The following is a 15,722-nucleotide window of genomic DNA, read 5'->3' as shown; positions in this document are numbered from 1 at the left end:
AGACAGTCTAAAAGGTAGTGGAGGGCTGGTGGGATGGGGGAGAAGAATTTAGTAAATGGTCTTGAATGCCAGGTTGAGTAATGCGGCACAAGAGGAGTGGTGGCAAAAAGGGACAGGATTTTAATACCTATGGGAAGGATTATGGGTGAAATGTGTATGCGCTAGTTTTACTGTTTGTGGCAACATAAACAGTCTCAATTATTTGAGTGTATCAGTGATCTCAGTCTATCAAAGAGCTGTAGGAAAGAAATAGATTCCAATGACCATTAGGTTCATCTGTCTATCCAGGAGGAATATAAATATAACTCATTTCTGATACATAGATGTAGTTTCTACCAAAGGTCACAAATTATCCTTCAAGGAAAGATTCCCTCTGGTTCTTGGTTAATCCATCTCAATTAAAAACAACTCTAACATTCAGAAAAACTTTCTTGTTCATTCTTACTGCTTTCCTGAATTTTAATTAAATTTTAATTTTTTTCCTCTAGAATATCTGATTTGAGATATAAAAACAAACAGTTGAAGCAGCTCCTTTTCATCACATTTGGTACTCATGATACAGCAGATTCTTGAAAATTGTTTCTCTTTTTAGCCTTCTGTTCTCTAGTCTGCTTTTTCTTTTTTCTTTTTCTCTAGTCTGCTGTTTCTATGCAATATATAAGAGCTAATTTCTGCAGAATGCTCACGAAGAACCCATTTCTCCCCAGACATTGTGGTACGTGATGGCCATGTATACTTGAAGTCAGCCCCATTACTGAAGAACATTTATTGACACAGTGAACAAAAGCAACTGAAACCTTCTTGTGCCAAAATGTCTCTGAAATTCTCCCGTGTCTGAATAAGGAACGGTTGCTAAAGATGAAGCAAAATTTTCCATGAAACTGTTTATGCCAAAGAGTACATCAAAATAACAGATAGAAACAATTTATATACGCCACAAGAGTCAGACTTCTTCAGCACACATCCTGCTACATCTGCAAAACTGTTTTGTACCTGGACTCATGATTAGGTTTGTCATTTTCTTAGCCTGAAAATATTTCCATCAGAATATGTGTAGTTATTTGCTTCTTTCACTACATTTTCCTGGAATGTATTTCTGTGTCATGTCTCATTTTTTTCCCCATAAAGCCCCAACAATAAGAAGATATCTGGAAATTCAACAACATCAACATGACTGGATTAATTTCCCCCAACTTTTCAAAACTTCTAAAAGCGACTTAATATTATTATAAACTTGTTTTTTCTCATTAAATTTGTGTTCGAGTATGGTGGACACACAATGTTAACATCAGTTTCAGGTGTACAACATAATGATTCACCTTCTTTATACATTATGCTATCTGCTTGCCTGTCACCATACCATGTTATTATAATATTATGGATTATATTCCTCACGCTGTGCCTTTTATTCTTGTGACTTACTCATTCCATAAATGGAAGCCCGTGTCTTCCACTCGCCTTCATCCATTTTGTCCAGTGTCCACTCCCGTTCCCTCTGGCCACCATCAGTTCGTTCTCCGAATTTGCAGGCATGGTTCTGCTTTTTGCTAAACTTGTTCTTTCTAAGTGTGTTTGGGTTTACAAGTTTCTTCTCTTTCCTAGTGAGGAATTGCCATTTATTAGTGTGTCCTATGTGTACATAATGTGCACTGACTGCAGACATGGTCCAGGACCCTTGAAGTTCCCAACTTTCCAAAACTCCTGTATTAAGATGGAGAGCCAAGTCCTACACTGATCATGAAGTAAACGTCCGTTACGCCCGAGGTAATGTGCTGATGAAAAAGATATCATGAACTGTAACAACAAACACATACATACGGTATGAGGAGTTTCCCTCCAAGAAGAGAAGCAGACAAAATTGAGCAAACACCAAATAATCCATTTCCCATCTCTTCCTATCCAAAATGTTCCTTTTTCAGTAAATTTTATTTCAAAATCTTGGGTTGTTCTTATTTCTTAATGAGAAAGGGAGCCAGTCCTTGTATTAAAGAGGGTTGGGCTTTCAATAATTTGGTGTGCTTTTTTGAAATGCTGCATTAGTCCTTTCCAGCACTGCTGAATGTCAGGTCAGGGACATGGAAAGCCATTTAAGGAAATTCTTTGCCTTAGCACACTCAGGATTTTCCCACATAAATGCCAATTCCTGGTGTTTTCTTCCTTTGTGGTCAGAAAGTTCTTCAGGTATCTTTAGGTTTACAGAACCATTGTGTATGTGTGTGTGTGTGGAGGGGGGGATGGGAGTCAAAGCCCAAGTGACTCCGTAGATGATACTATTTAGCAGTACTTAAAAAAGATGCCCTTTATTGGGAAGGCAAGAACAGCCCAAGTCACAACTTTATAGTGAAAATCAGAGGAGATGGCTCTTGAAAGAGCAGGAGTGTTTTTAGAAATGATGCTGACAAGGAGTAAGAGTTTTAAGGGTAAACTGGAGGCAGACGAGAATAAACTGCTAAGTAAAAAACATAAACATCTTGGGTAAACTTTCTAAGTTGGAAATAGAAAACCAGAGAGTTTTTTTTTCCCCAAGCAGATTTCAGGCATTTTTTTCAGCCATTGATGTTGACTTTCTTCTTTTTCCATGTGAAATATATGGAATGAGTGTAAGCATATAGACGTGACAGATTATAATGATGAAAAGCATGACACACAGCAGTGGTTCTCAAAGAGTTGTTCCTCACCAGTATCAGCATCACCTGGGAACTTGTTAGCTACCACAGGGAATGCAAATTCTCAGGTCCTACTTTAGACCTACTGAATTAGCAATTTTATGGGGTATGGCCACGGATTTGTGCTTTGACAAAAGCTCTCCAGGTGGATCTAATGCATATCAACGTTTGAGAACCACTGGTATAGGGATTAAGAGTGTGAGGGGCGCCTGGGTGGCGCAGTCGGTTAAGCGTCCGACTTCAGCCAGGTCACGATCTCGCGGTCCGTGAGTTCGAGCCCCGCGTCGGGCTCTGGGCTGATGGCTCAGAGCCTGGAGCCTGTTTCCGATTCTGTGTCTCCCTCTCTCTCTGCCCCTCGCCCGTTCATGCTCTGTCTCTCTCTGTCCCAAAAATAAATAAACGTTGAAAAAAAAAAATTTAAAAAAAAAAAGAGTGTGATATCTGGGCCAGATGGCTGTATTTCTTAGGGCAATTCATTTTTTTGTTGGTTTGTTTCCCATCTGTAAAATGGTAACAGTACCAAACTCAGTGCGGCAATGAAGACTAAAGGAGCTAATCTTAGGACAATCTTTAGGACAATGCCTGGCTACAGTAGGAGCTGTATAAATGTTTAGATGACAGTAATGATGATATTGATGTTGACAAAAAGATTACTCTTTATAGGTGTTATTTTCATTGTTATTCATAGGCTACACTTCATAATTTATAGCAAGGCTTTGTGTTTACCAGGACATCTTCTTTCCTAATGTCTTAGAGTTACTTTTCATGGCTCAAGGCAGTATTTCTCAGCATGTTCTTTGTGGACCATTTGCAACAAAATCACCTGTGGTGCTTATTAAAATGCAGATTCTCAAGTTCTACCCAGACCCACAGAGAAATTCAGAATCCTCTAGTGATACTTCTACATCCAGAAATTTCAAAACTACTGCTCTTGGGTAACAAATACTATGATCTTCATATTGAAAGTGGGCCTATGAGGCACAGGGATAGCATATGCTTAGGGAAATCCAGAATCTCAGGAAGATTAGGAATAAGAACTGAGTATCTGATTTTGTGTTCTATCAACAAACTGTGCTGTCCCTTTGTTGTTTCATTTGCTCTATCAGGAATTTGACTGGTGTTGTGCCATTTTGTTTACTAAGATTCGTCATTATTTCATCTAAAAATAACATTTACCTTGTAAATCTGGAACTATTAAGAACGATGAGTTCCTGGAAAATATACCTAGACCATTATCTGCTATTCAGCCACAAATGTTCCAGTTGTGGATATATCTAATACATCACTTTTATGGTACAAATGAAGCAAAAGGGTTCAGAGAGGTTGAGGAAATTGTCAAAAGTCATGTGACTGGACAATGGCAGAGCCAAGAGTAGATTTTGGTTTCCCAACTGCCAATTCAGTGTCCATTCACCATATTCCACTGTCCTAATACTGGCTGATTTCAATGATTTAAAGCAGCACTTAAATTTTTAAAAATAACTCTACCTATACTGCTCATATAAAATCTGGTCTCAGCAGTTTTTGACCTCCTTTAATTTCTTTCATTTAAAGATATGCAAACATCACATCTTCTTTTTTATAATAGTGACACATCAATCATATTACGACTAATACCTCATAACTCCATTGCACATTGCTTTTTTATCAGAGCAAATTTCACTGTTCTAAAGCAATTAGATTGACTTCTTCGACTGTGATGATAAAGCTTTGGGCCTTTTCATACAAGGCTTACACGTCTTGTATGCACCATTCTATTACAGTCCAGTTTCTGTGCAGTGTCAATATGTATTTAGACAACTTCATTCTTACTTTTGAGACCTACAGGGGTATTTGTCTATATCTACAAATTATGATCATGTAATTTGTGTGTGTGTGGGGGGGGAATGCTATTCATGCCATAATCACCTGAATATTTTATAAAATGATTTTTTTGTCTCAATTGTTTATACTTTTCATATCATATATGAACTTTAGGTTATTGTAGTTATTTTCTTCCAGTACTCCTTCCTGTTAAGGATAGAATGTTGGTAGTCTTAGTGTACTCATAGATTACACCCTGTACCTGAGGTAAGATTCTTTCTATCTTATTTTTAGCTAGCTCACTACTACCTACTACCTAGTTAACTATTCCTCATTTTTGAGATCTCAGCTCAAGTATTACCTTCTCCCAGAAGTCTCTTGTTTCTTTATCTCTTTATATAGAAGCTTCCCACCCCCACACCCTGCAGTTTTTATCACTTCAGTGTTTATTTCTTCATGGCCGTTATAACTATATATAATTTTTAAACTTATTTGTTTGTTTTTTTAATTTCCTCTCTCTCTACCCACTTGACTGTAAGGTCCATGGGTCCATTGTGCAGAAGATGTGTTTATTTTCCCCAGTAGCGAGCCTAATGCCTGATACATAGTAAAGGTTCAATCAACGTTTATAGAGTGAATGATATGTCTTTGTGAGTGGGTGTGGAATTTTGTAATCTGTTTAGAGGCATATGAGTATGTGTTAAATCTTGGTCTTTTATAAAAACTTCTTTTGGATTCTTTCCTTCATCGATGGACAATGACATTGATGAAGGGTTGTCTGCTACTCAGTTACCTTAAATCTAGACCTATGAAACGGACCAGGCCTCCTAGAACTAGGCTTTCTAGAGCATTCAAGATCACAATGCCTATCTTCTTGAGCTTGCACTCTATGGTTGCCTCTGGTCACAGGTGGTTATTGAGCTTTGGAAATATGGTTAGTGTGAAATGCCATGTGTTGTGAGTGTAAAACATACACCAGATCTGGAATATTTAGTATAAAAATGTAGGGGTACCTGGGTGGCTCAGTTAAGCGTCCAACTTCGACTCAGGTCATGATCTCACGATTTGTGAGTTTGAGCCCCATGTCGGGCTCTGTGCTGACAGCTCAGAGCTTGGCACCTGCTGTGGATTCTGTGTCTCCTTTTCTGTCTGCCCTTCCCCTGCTCACGCTCTGTCTCTCTCTGTCTCCCTCAAAAATCAATAAAAACATTGAAAAGCTGTTTTTAAAAAATTTACAATATCTCGCTAATAATTGTTATATTGTTTGCTTATTGAAATAATATTTTGTATATATTGGGCTAAATAAAATATATTATTAAAATTATTTTTCTTTTTTTTTCTTTTTACTTTTTAAATGTGCTACTGGAACATTTAAGATTACATATATGAATCACATTTGTGGCTCACATTGTATTTCTATTTGGGCAGTGCTGTTCTAAATCCAACTAGTCCACATCAGTTATTTGGCAATACAGCCTGAAGATGAGCCACTGAAGGGAATGCTAAAATTGCAAAGGCTTCTCATAGTTTGCTCTGCTCCTGGCAAACATAAGCTAGGGAAGAGCTGTACCTCTGGAGAGTGGCTCAGATACCATTTAGTACTCCCTCAGTGTTAAGTCATGAAGCCTGGATACAATTTGTGTCCTAAGACACAGAACTTTAAAGGTCTTGCCAGTGACCATAAATCTTGCTTAGGTGAATGCTAGTACCAGAACCAAAACCTTTTAGTTACGTTCAGTCATTGAATTACTTATAGAAGGACCTACTAATAAAATTTTAACTTCTTTTTTAAATGCCATGCTGGACAATTTTAATGAACTGTTAACAAATTATGTATGTTTTCTAAAAACATCGGTTAGTGAGGAAATTACATTTCAGTCCCTAGCTGGTTAAATAGATAGAAAATCATATTGTATATTCTGATAAATTAGACAAACAGAAATTCCTTCTGTTATTATTGCCACATATGCTATAGTAGAGCATTAAACTGAGATGACCTTTATTTAGCAAAGGAGCATATACTGCGAAGAAAAATTTAAACAAAAACTCGGCTGTGAACATGAAATTTACTTGTAAATAAGTATAGATCCAGTAACAGTTTTTTGCATATGCGTAAAAACTCACTTGGAGACCATGTGCTGTAATTTGGCAAACTCATTGCTAAGTCTTATTCCAAAAGTCTACATCACTGACATATCGGGCAGACTTTACTTCTTAAGTAATTAGCTTCGTCATCATGACCCTCTGGTTTATTCATTAATTTAGCAAATATTTAGTGAGAGCCTACTATGTACCAGGCATTTCTGTGTATTCTAGATGTTCAAGATACTACAGTGACCAATACAGACAACCTTTTTCTCTTTGGAACTTACATTTCACTGCTTGGATATTTTCTCACTAGGGAGAATGAAATGAAGTGGTAAAGTAAATCTAAGCAGTGCTACCTCAGAATGCCACCAGTGACATTTTGTTGGTTGGGAAGTGAAGTGAATTTGGGATTTTCTATTCGTGTTTGTCTTGGGGAATTTGAAAACAGAGGTGCCAATGAAAACTGGAGGTGCACACAGCCTTATATATTCAGTACTAATTAGCATTTTCAGACTAGCAGAAGACATTTTTATTTATTTATTTTTATTTTTTTAATATATGAAATTTATTGTCAAATTGGTTTCCATACAACACCCAGTGCTCATCCCAAACAGAAGACATTTTAAAGGTTTCAGATAAAATGATTAGACTGTGTTAAGAGATTTCTCAATAACTGGGGGTGGGGGGGGGGCTTGGCATATTATTCAGCTTATTGTTATTATACATATTTTACTCTGTGGGTCTTCTTTCTTCTGCTGGGATATCCCAACTTATAGTTCACTGGATGTCTTAGTTCTTAGATCCATTAATTCTAGAAACTCCCAGTCAGAACAACTTCCCTTCTCATTCAACACTGACTCCCTCATTCTCATTCTCTCACAGTCTGAGTCTCACCCCCTTGTACATACCTCTCCCTTCCACATTTTCACTTGCATACACTTTCACAGACTCCCCTTCATCCTGGCCCCCTTTCAGGCAGAGGCTCCTTAAATACGGCTTTTTTTTTTTTTTTTCTTAAAGCTCAGCCGGTAGATGTCTCCATTACTCCCTCATTGCTAAGACCTCCGCAAGTAGGTTTTAATAATTTCTTTAGCCGACAATAAGGAGGAGGATTTGATAATTTGCCCAAAATGAGCAGATGCTCAGGAGGACACGTCTCCATCCTACGTCCTTCCCCTTCGATTTAAGTCAAAAATGAAAACTCCTCTCTCCCTCTTTTCCAGGCAAAAGAAAAGGCCGATTTAACTAAGCAGCAAGACGCCAACACCTTCCTCCTCAGTACGTCCAAGTTTCCTTCGCTCTGAGCCACAAACGCTCCGCTTCTCTCTTCATTCCCGCCCACCCCACCCCCACCCCCTCGGGTTTCCGAGTCATCAGGGAACGCGAGTGGGTGAAAGGACTCGGTGCTGCTGCATCCCGAGCCACCGCCTCCTCCTGCGCCTCCTCTGAGCCGCCTCGGGTTCAGCACTGGACAGCTCCCGCCCCAGCCCAACAAATGGCAGTCGGCTGATTGACACAGGAGTCGACCAAACAGAGAACAAGACGGCTTGAAGCCGCCCTTCAAGGGTTTGGTTGAGGCCAAGCTGCCTCTTTAAACCGGCTTTTCTCCAGAGCAGGGGAGACAGGAGTGTGGTTTGTGGCCAAACCTAAGGGCTCCAGTTAACCAGCTTCCTGGTCCTATAAACTCCACAGAGACTAACGTCCTAAAAGAAATCTTTGCTCTTCGGGACTCGGTCCTGCGCTGGCGGTGCGAGTCTGTGTGCGCGCACTCCGCGCCTCGCGGCGAAGCGAACGAGGAGGAGCCAGAGCCGGGAGGCGGGAACGACCTGCCACGGGTGAGATGATGGAGCAGCGTCTTTGGCGGCCGCGGCGCCAGCAGCAGCAGCAGCAGCAGCAGCAGCAGCAGCAGCAGCAGCTCTTGAACACACCTCAATGAGAGCGACAGTGGAAGCTGCTGAGCAGAAAGACGTAAGCAGGCTAACTATAGCCGCCGGGAGAGAGAGGGGATGTAACCTGTTCTGCTCAAGGCTGTGAGGTGCGTAATCCCGAGCCGACCCATTATCGAGCGGGTGCAGCCAGCGTTGCCACAGGTGATTTGATTTCCTGTGACGGTAGCTTAGCCAGCCGGGACAATTCCAAAACATTCTTATTTTAAAGTCCTTTTCGGCCACCTGGAGAAGGGGGACGACTCCTAGGAAAAGTCCTACTGTTGATAAATTGACGACCAAAATTTAAAAAGTGTCTCCTCCCGTCACCTCCTCTCCTCTCTGCGAAGCAGATTGGAACCATGGCTTATCCCTTACTCTTCTGCCTCCTGCTCGCTCATCTGGGATTGGGAACTGCTAGCGCCAGCCGCGACCCTCCGGGACGGCTGGATCCCCCTAGAGAGAGAACCCTGAGGCTGAAGCAGCACGCCCAGCAGCCGGCTCGAGCCTCTGCCTCGGATTCCTCGGCTCCCTGGAGCCGCTCCACCGACGGCACCATCTTGGCGCAGAAACTCGCCGAGGAGGTGCCCATGGACGTGGCCTCTTACCTCTACAGCGGGGACTCCCACGAGCTGAAGCGAGCCAACTGCTCCAGCCGCTACGAGTTGGCGGGCCTGCCGGGGAAGTCGTCAGCCCTAGCCAGCTCCCATCCCTCCTTGCACGGGGCACTGGACACGCTGACACACGCCACTAACTTCCTCAACATGATGCTGCAGAGCAATAAGTCGCGGGAGCAGAACTTGCAGGACGACCTGGAGTGGTACCAGGCACTGGTGCGGAGTCTCCTGGAGGGCGAGCCCAGCATTTCCCGGGCAGCCATCACCTTCAGCACCGAGTCGCTGTCCGCGCCGGCCCCGCAGGTTTTCCTCCAGGCCACCCGCGAAGAGAGTCGCATCCTGCTCCAGGACCTGTCCTCCTCGGCACACCACCTGGCCAACGCCACGCTGGAGACCGAGTGGTTCCACGGCCTGCGGCGCAAGTGGAGGACCCACTTACACCGCCGCGGCTCCAATCAGGGGCCCCGGAGCCTGGGCCATAGCTGGCGGCGCAGGGACGGGCTTGGCGGGGACAAGAGCCATGTCAAGTGGTCTCCACCTTATCTGGAGTGCGAGAACGGGAGTTACAAACCCGGGTGGCTGGTCACTCTCTCCGCTGCTTTCTACGGGTTGCAGCCTAACCTGGTCCCGGAATTCAGGTAGGGAGGGGGGGAAAAGCAAAAGCAAAGTCTTCCTTCCGGTGTCTCATGTGGGGAAGGAACACTTGGCTGTGACTCTTAACGCCTCCCACCCCTCCCAGCGGAGACCCAGACTGAGGGACACCTATCGCGGGCGCCTGTGCTTAGGGACAAGAAGCGCCCTAGGTTTGTCAGTTCAGTGAAAGCTTCTCTCAGATCAGTTTCCCTGCAAGGGGCAGGGGACTGGGGAGCATTTGTCAGAGTTGAGAGAAATCTCGGGGGATGCCCTGTGGTTCATTTCAGCCCACGGGAGAGCAGGGAGGGTATTTCCCTTTCTGGGGTGATCGGAGGGAAGCTGGAGAGCTCGGGTGTGCCGGTGAGGCACAGAGTGGCCAGCATTGGATGAGGAAGAAAAGGGAACAGGAGGAAGACAGAGTTGCTCGGTTCTGCCACTTAGGGGTAGCCTCTGCCTGCTTTCTCTGTGCGAGGTTCAGGATACCCGTCTGCTGTTAGTTACCAGAGTATATCCCCTCCGCAGTTTTATCCCTTCAGCAGTGAGTCAGTCTCAGCAGCATAGTTGTCTCCAGGATCCACTTTGCAGTTTGATCAGTGTGCTCCTTCTACCCACCTCTCTCCTCCCCCTAGTCTCCCTTCCTTGGTCCCCTCTTTGTCCTGTTCTCTGTGTCAGGCATACCTGAGGGTTCTCTAGTCCTTCACATACTCATACACTTTATAAATGAACTGGATTGAGTTATCTTAGGGAGGAAGGGATTAGTTCAGACTGAATTCACTCAGGGAGCTTGGAGGAAATTTAATAACAGTTTTTCTGTATTTCCTGTCTAAAGGTATAGCATTTGTGGGGAGATGAGAATTTGCAAAATAGTGGGGGTAACTTCTGCCCTGGGAAGTACCTGACCTTTCTGCTGAGGAACTTCTAAGAACTAGCACTTAAGAATCAATGTGAGGAAGGAACAGAAAGGGAAGAGTAAAAATTCCAAAGAGAGCCTTGGAGAGAGCCACAGAATGACTGGGATCCTCCCCAATTTCCATGTTGGGAGGTTCTGGCAAGAAGGTCTTGGGCATTGAGGTTGCTTCTGTATTGTTTAGGAACTTAGGCAAAAGTGAGAAACCTCTGTGTGCGAGTGCCTTGATGCTCTGTTTGGCACAACAAGGACAGGATGCTGACCTGGGGAAAGATACCAGGCTGAGTCCTGGGTGGGCAAAAGGGGAAATCAGAAAGCTTGTCTTGGCAGTGTCATGTCCTGCTGAATGAACCCCAATGAGTTGTTTAACCTCTCTGGGCCTCAGCTACTTAACTACCAAATGAGGGAGTTGAAGTAGATGGTCTCCAGGGAGCCATCCAGTTATAAAATTCTGTAGCTTTTGGTGCAGCAATACTTGAGAATATATATACAGATAGCACCCCCCCCGCCATGTGACTACATTAAATGTGTGTGTATGTGTGTGTGTGTGTGTGTGTGTGTGTGGTGTGTGTGTGTGGGTACACGCACATGCATGTGTTTCTGTCTCTCTTAAAGATCTTGTCTTAAGCCAGAGTAACTCTTTCCTACTTTTAGGATAATCTTATTTCCTCCTGATTTCTGCAGGATCCTATTAGTAAGAGCTGAGCACAGCTTTGAGTCTTTGCCATAATGTTTGCTAGAAGAGGAAAGATCAGCAGATGCCATTCAGTGCCAGAAAATTGTTTGTGGCCTTCAGATAATCTTTTTAGGGAGTCCCAGTTCCCAGGATCGATCTTTCTTTTTTTTCTTTCTTTTCTCTTTCTTTCTTTCTTTCTTTCTTTCTTTCTTTCTTTCTTTCTTTCTTTCTTTCTTTCTTTCTTTCTTTCTTCTTTCATCTATCATCATCATCTATTTACCTATCTATAACGTTTACTTTCTGTCAGATTCTGTGGTAACTGCTTCACATGCATTATCTTGATTAATTTTCATGACCCTATGAATTAGGTTTTATTATTTTTTTAGTTTTTAGTTCATTTAGTTTTATTTTACAGAAAAAGTAACCTGAAGCGGGAGAGGTTAAGCTTTTTTCCTGAGCTCCCACAGCAGGTAAGTAGTACAGCTAGGATCTGAGCCCTTTTCATACTTTTAACCACTATGTTAAACTCTGTTTTATGAAGGTATTCTAAGAATGCTGCATATAATAGAGCTGCTACACAAAAATATATGTATTTTCAAAGGTCAGATGTGGGTCTAGGGGGATAGCCATTCATTTTCAGAATCATTTCTCTTAAGGCTCAGAAAGCATGAGTCACCTAAATAAACTCAGTGCCTTCTGCCAGCTAAGATGAAAAGCTGAGAACACAAAGGGTCTGAGATTGTGAGGGCTCACACACCCCCTACCTATTTTTTTGGACTACATTCAGAAAATTGTTTCCTCTGGCTAAGTTTCTTTAAGTGCTTTCACAGTCATCAATGGTACTCTTTAGCCAAGGCACAAAGCCAGGCCATTTAGTATTTGGCTCTCTACGAAGCTGGTTCATCCTGGCAGCATGTGTGAAGAGCAGAATAAGTGCACTCCTGAAGTGCCTTTGCTCGATGTCTTGCACCCCTTAAATGCACAAGATGTTAATTATAGGAACTAGAAGAAATCTTCTAAAGATCAGATGGACCCTCCTGTTGTTTCATAGATAAATAGCACTAAAAAGGTGAAGTGACTTGTCCAAAAATCATAAATCAATAGAGTAATGACAGAACCAGGATCCAGGTCTTCTGCTTCTGGTTTACACTATACTTGATATTTATGTACCTAAATCCTATTTCTGTGGCTCTCTTAACCCCTGCATACAACGCATGCTGGGGGACATAGTTTACTCTTCATCATCTTTTAGGACAAAAAAAATTGGCTCATAGAACACAGCTGTTGATTTAAAAAAATATAGTGTTCATTTCACACATTTGAGATACTATTTAAATGGGCCTTTTCTGTCTCTTTCTAAAAGGCAAAGTGTTTTCTTTTTCTTTTTTTTTTTTTTGGTGGTGGTGTTTTATGATATACAATATGCATTCTACATTCTGTAATACAGGTGAATAATATTGTACAGACATGTTTACAAGGTAAACCTCAAATAAATTTTTGGACAGCCATGATTAAGAGCTCTACACATGAGTTAAAATGTATTTTGAACGTCCACAATGTTATTTGCCAAAAGCCTTATCTGTAATGGAAAATCCATTGATACAAATTTTCTTATGGAAGAGGAAAGGAAGAAAAATGTGGTTAAAATTTCCATTTAAGATAAGTTAGTATTTTCTCACATCTTGCATGTAATAGTCAAACGTTTAAACATTTTATTTTTAGAGGATTAAATCCCAAACATGAAATTCAAAAGTAATGTGAGAACATGGTTAACCACCTTCTTATATTAATGTTTATCATTATAAAATACCTCTCCGAGTAAATTTTATTCCCCTCTGCTTCAGAATGACACAAGTATCTTAAGTTTAAAAGCCTGGCTTAAGACTCACATGGGAAGAGAAATTTATTGCTCATTTCTTTTTTTTCAAAAAATGGCATTAGTTGCTTTGACCAAATGTCCCTTGGGTCTTTTGTCCTATAGTGTAAATATTTTAGTTCTCATATTCCATCTCAGCAAAAGAGAGAGTAATAATTTAAGATATATCCTCAGTTGTTTATATTTATTACATTAGGTTTGTGATGTCTTTGTAGAGTTTTCCTTAAAGTTAACTCTTTGGTTTTGCATAATAATTTTTCATTGAGGAACTGGAAGTGCTATGGAGTTGGATCCCATTATGCTGAAATCATAGATATCTTCCCAGTGGTACTTTGTACTGTTCAGTGCTTAGGATGGATATAAGGTGTTGAATTTATATTAAGGTAAAGGAACCTTGGGAACTAATTATTTTTTGATGAGCTAAAAGAGACTTAGGAATTCACTTGGTTTCTTTCATCTTCTCAATTTGCAATGGAGGCAACAAGACCCAAAGGGCTAAAGGAACTTGCTAGAGTGGCACAGCTCTTTTGTGGTAGGTTAGAATTCGTGGGAACAAATAATATTTAGCACCTACTATATATCAGATGCTTTATATATACCATTGAATGTAATTGTATTTTCAGCTAGTGACAACTTCAGGCAAGTTGAGCAACCTGCCCAAGGGAACACAGCTAGTAAATTAGGGAGCCCAAATCAAGTTTAGGTCTATCTAGCTATGAAGCTCATACTGTCTTTCCGCCATCCTATACTGTTATCTCTTGTTTACCAACTTTATTTTCACCTTGTTACTTAAAAATATAACATAGTAATGACTTGAAATAATATATTTGGCCCAAATAAGTCAAACACACTTATTACTTTTAGGCCAACCACACAACCAAGTATGTCGTATAGTAAGAAGAGTATTAGACTTGACAGAACTTTGCCTCAAGTCCCAGTTTTGTCTCTGACTGGCAGTATTACCTGTCTGGAGATCAGCTTCTTCATAATTAAAATGTGGGAATGGAGTTTATGCTATCCAAATATCTTTATAACTCTGTTTTCTATGTATTCTTAATTGGTCTATCCAAATCGTCAACAAGTAGGCTCTGGAAACAGGAATAATACACATAAGTGCGGTACCTTGTGGAAATGATATTGCTGGGGAAGTAACATGTAGAGGAAGAGGAAACCATGTGAATGTCAGACTTGATGTTGATAAAAAAAAAGCAATAGGGCAATGAAGGAAAGATCACAATAGTGTGGAAACCCCTTTTTATAAACTAACGCAGCAAACGTTGATGTCACTGATTTGCTGACTCCTGAGGGATCACTTCACTCTTTCCTTTACATCCTATACGCATATACCTCCATCAGTGATTCTGGTACAGATCTCTGCATTCAACTAGAGAGGGAAGTTCACAGTATAAAAGAAATGACCATCTTGCTCCAAGCTAGACATATCTTACATCCCTCTTGTGGATAATCCCTCTTGTGGTGAAAAGAGGTTGCCTGTAGACAGCAGAGATGCCTACCTGGGTTATATATCAAAGAGTTTTTAGATGAACTTCTGCCATTGAGGTTTTTCAGTCTCAATTATTTCATCTGTAAGCTGTGAATAGTAAAGTACATCTCCTTTGGGATTCTGTAGTGACTAAGTGAAGAATTGTGATCATACAGGAAGTTCAGTAAATATTTTGTAATGTAACTTCTGGCTTCCCAAGTACTTCCCTCAGAGATAAACTTTCTTAGTTTAGCTGAATTAAAAGTCATGTGGTTAATAGTTTATAATTTATATGATGGCTTAGTTTCATCCCTCATTATTGTGAACACTTGTAATGACAGTGGATCAGGATAGAAATATGGGCCTTGGAGACAGAAGATACTGGCATCTTCTGGGTGGTGTTTGACTGGGTGGTGTTTGACTCATTGTGTTACCATGGGCAGTAGTTGCCTTTCTAATTTTCAGTTTCTTCATCTATAAATTGAGGGGGTTGGTTTAGGTGACATGTAGGACTCCTTATAACCCTGAAAGTCTATGATTATGTACATAATTAAACATGTTACTTTAACTTTTGAAGTTTTATTTGATTAGAATGCTGAAAACAGTTAATCCATTTTCATTTAAATGAAGATCATGTTCATATATGTTCAATGTATGTTTTTATCATAGTCATTTATTTATTAGAGAAAGCCCTCTTGATGTATACTGAGTTAAATATATATACTAATGGAAATGAGAGCTTTCTTTCTTTCTTTCTTTTGAATACCATTTCAAAATAAGAAGCATGATCTGAGCTTCCAGATCTTTTTTTGAATGTTTATTTACTTTTGAGAAAGAGAGACAGACACAGCACGAGCAAGGGAAGGGCAGAGAGAGAGGGGGGAGACACAGAATCCGAAGCAGGCTCCAGGCTCTGAGCTGTCAGCACAGAGCCTGATGCGGGGCTCAAACTCACAAACCATGAGATCATGACCTGAGCCAAAGTTGGACACTCAACCGACTGAGCCACCCAGGCACCCCCTGAATTTCCAGATCTTGAAAGACCCCC

General features: G+C 41.2%; 1 protein-coding gene across 1 annotated transcript in view; it reads left to right on the top strand.

The window, feature by feature from the left end:
* The first annotated feature begins 8,785 nt into the window (after positions 1-8,785).
* GPR158 (G protein-coupled receptor 158) overlaps positions 8,786-15,722 on the top strand; it is a 436,580-nt gene continuing 429,643 nt past the window's right edge. The window contains 1 exon segment of the mRNA XM_025930720.2: positions 8,786-9,737. Within this exon segment, the coding sequence (XP_025786505.2) occupies positions 8,845-9,737 (893 nt within the window). The 5' untranslated portion in view covers positions 8,786-8,844.

Source organism: Puma concolor, chromosome B4 (genome assembly GCF_028749965.1).
Source record: "Puma concolor isolate L17-30 chromosome B4, mPumCon1.1.hap2, whole genome shotgun sequence".
Taxonomy (NCBI): Eukaryota; Metazoa; Chordata; class Mammalia; order Carnivora; family Felidae; genus Puma; species Puma concolor.
Note: the sequence above shows the minus strand (reverse complement) of the source record. Positions and strands in the feature narration are given on the sequence as shown.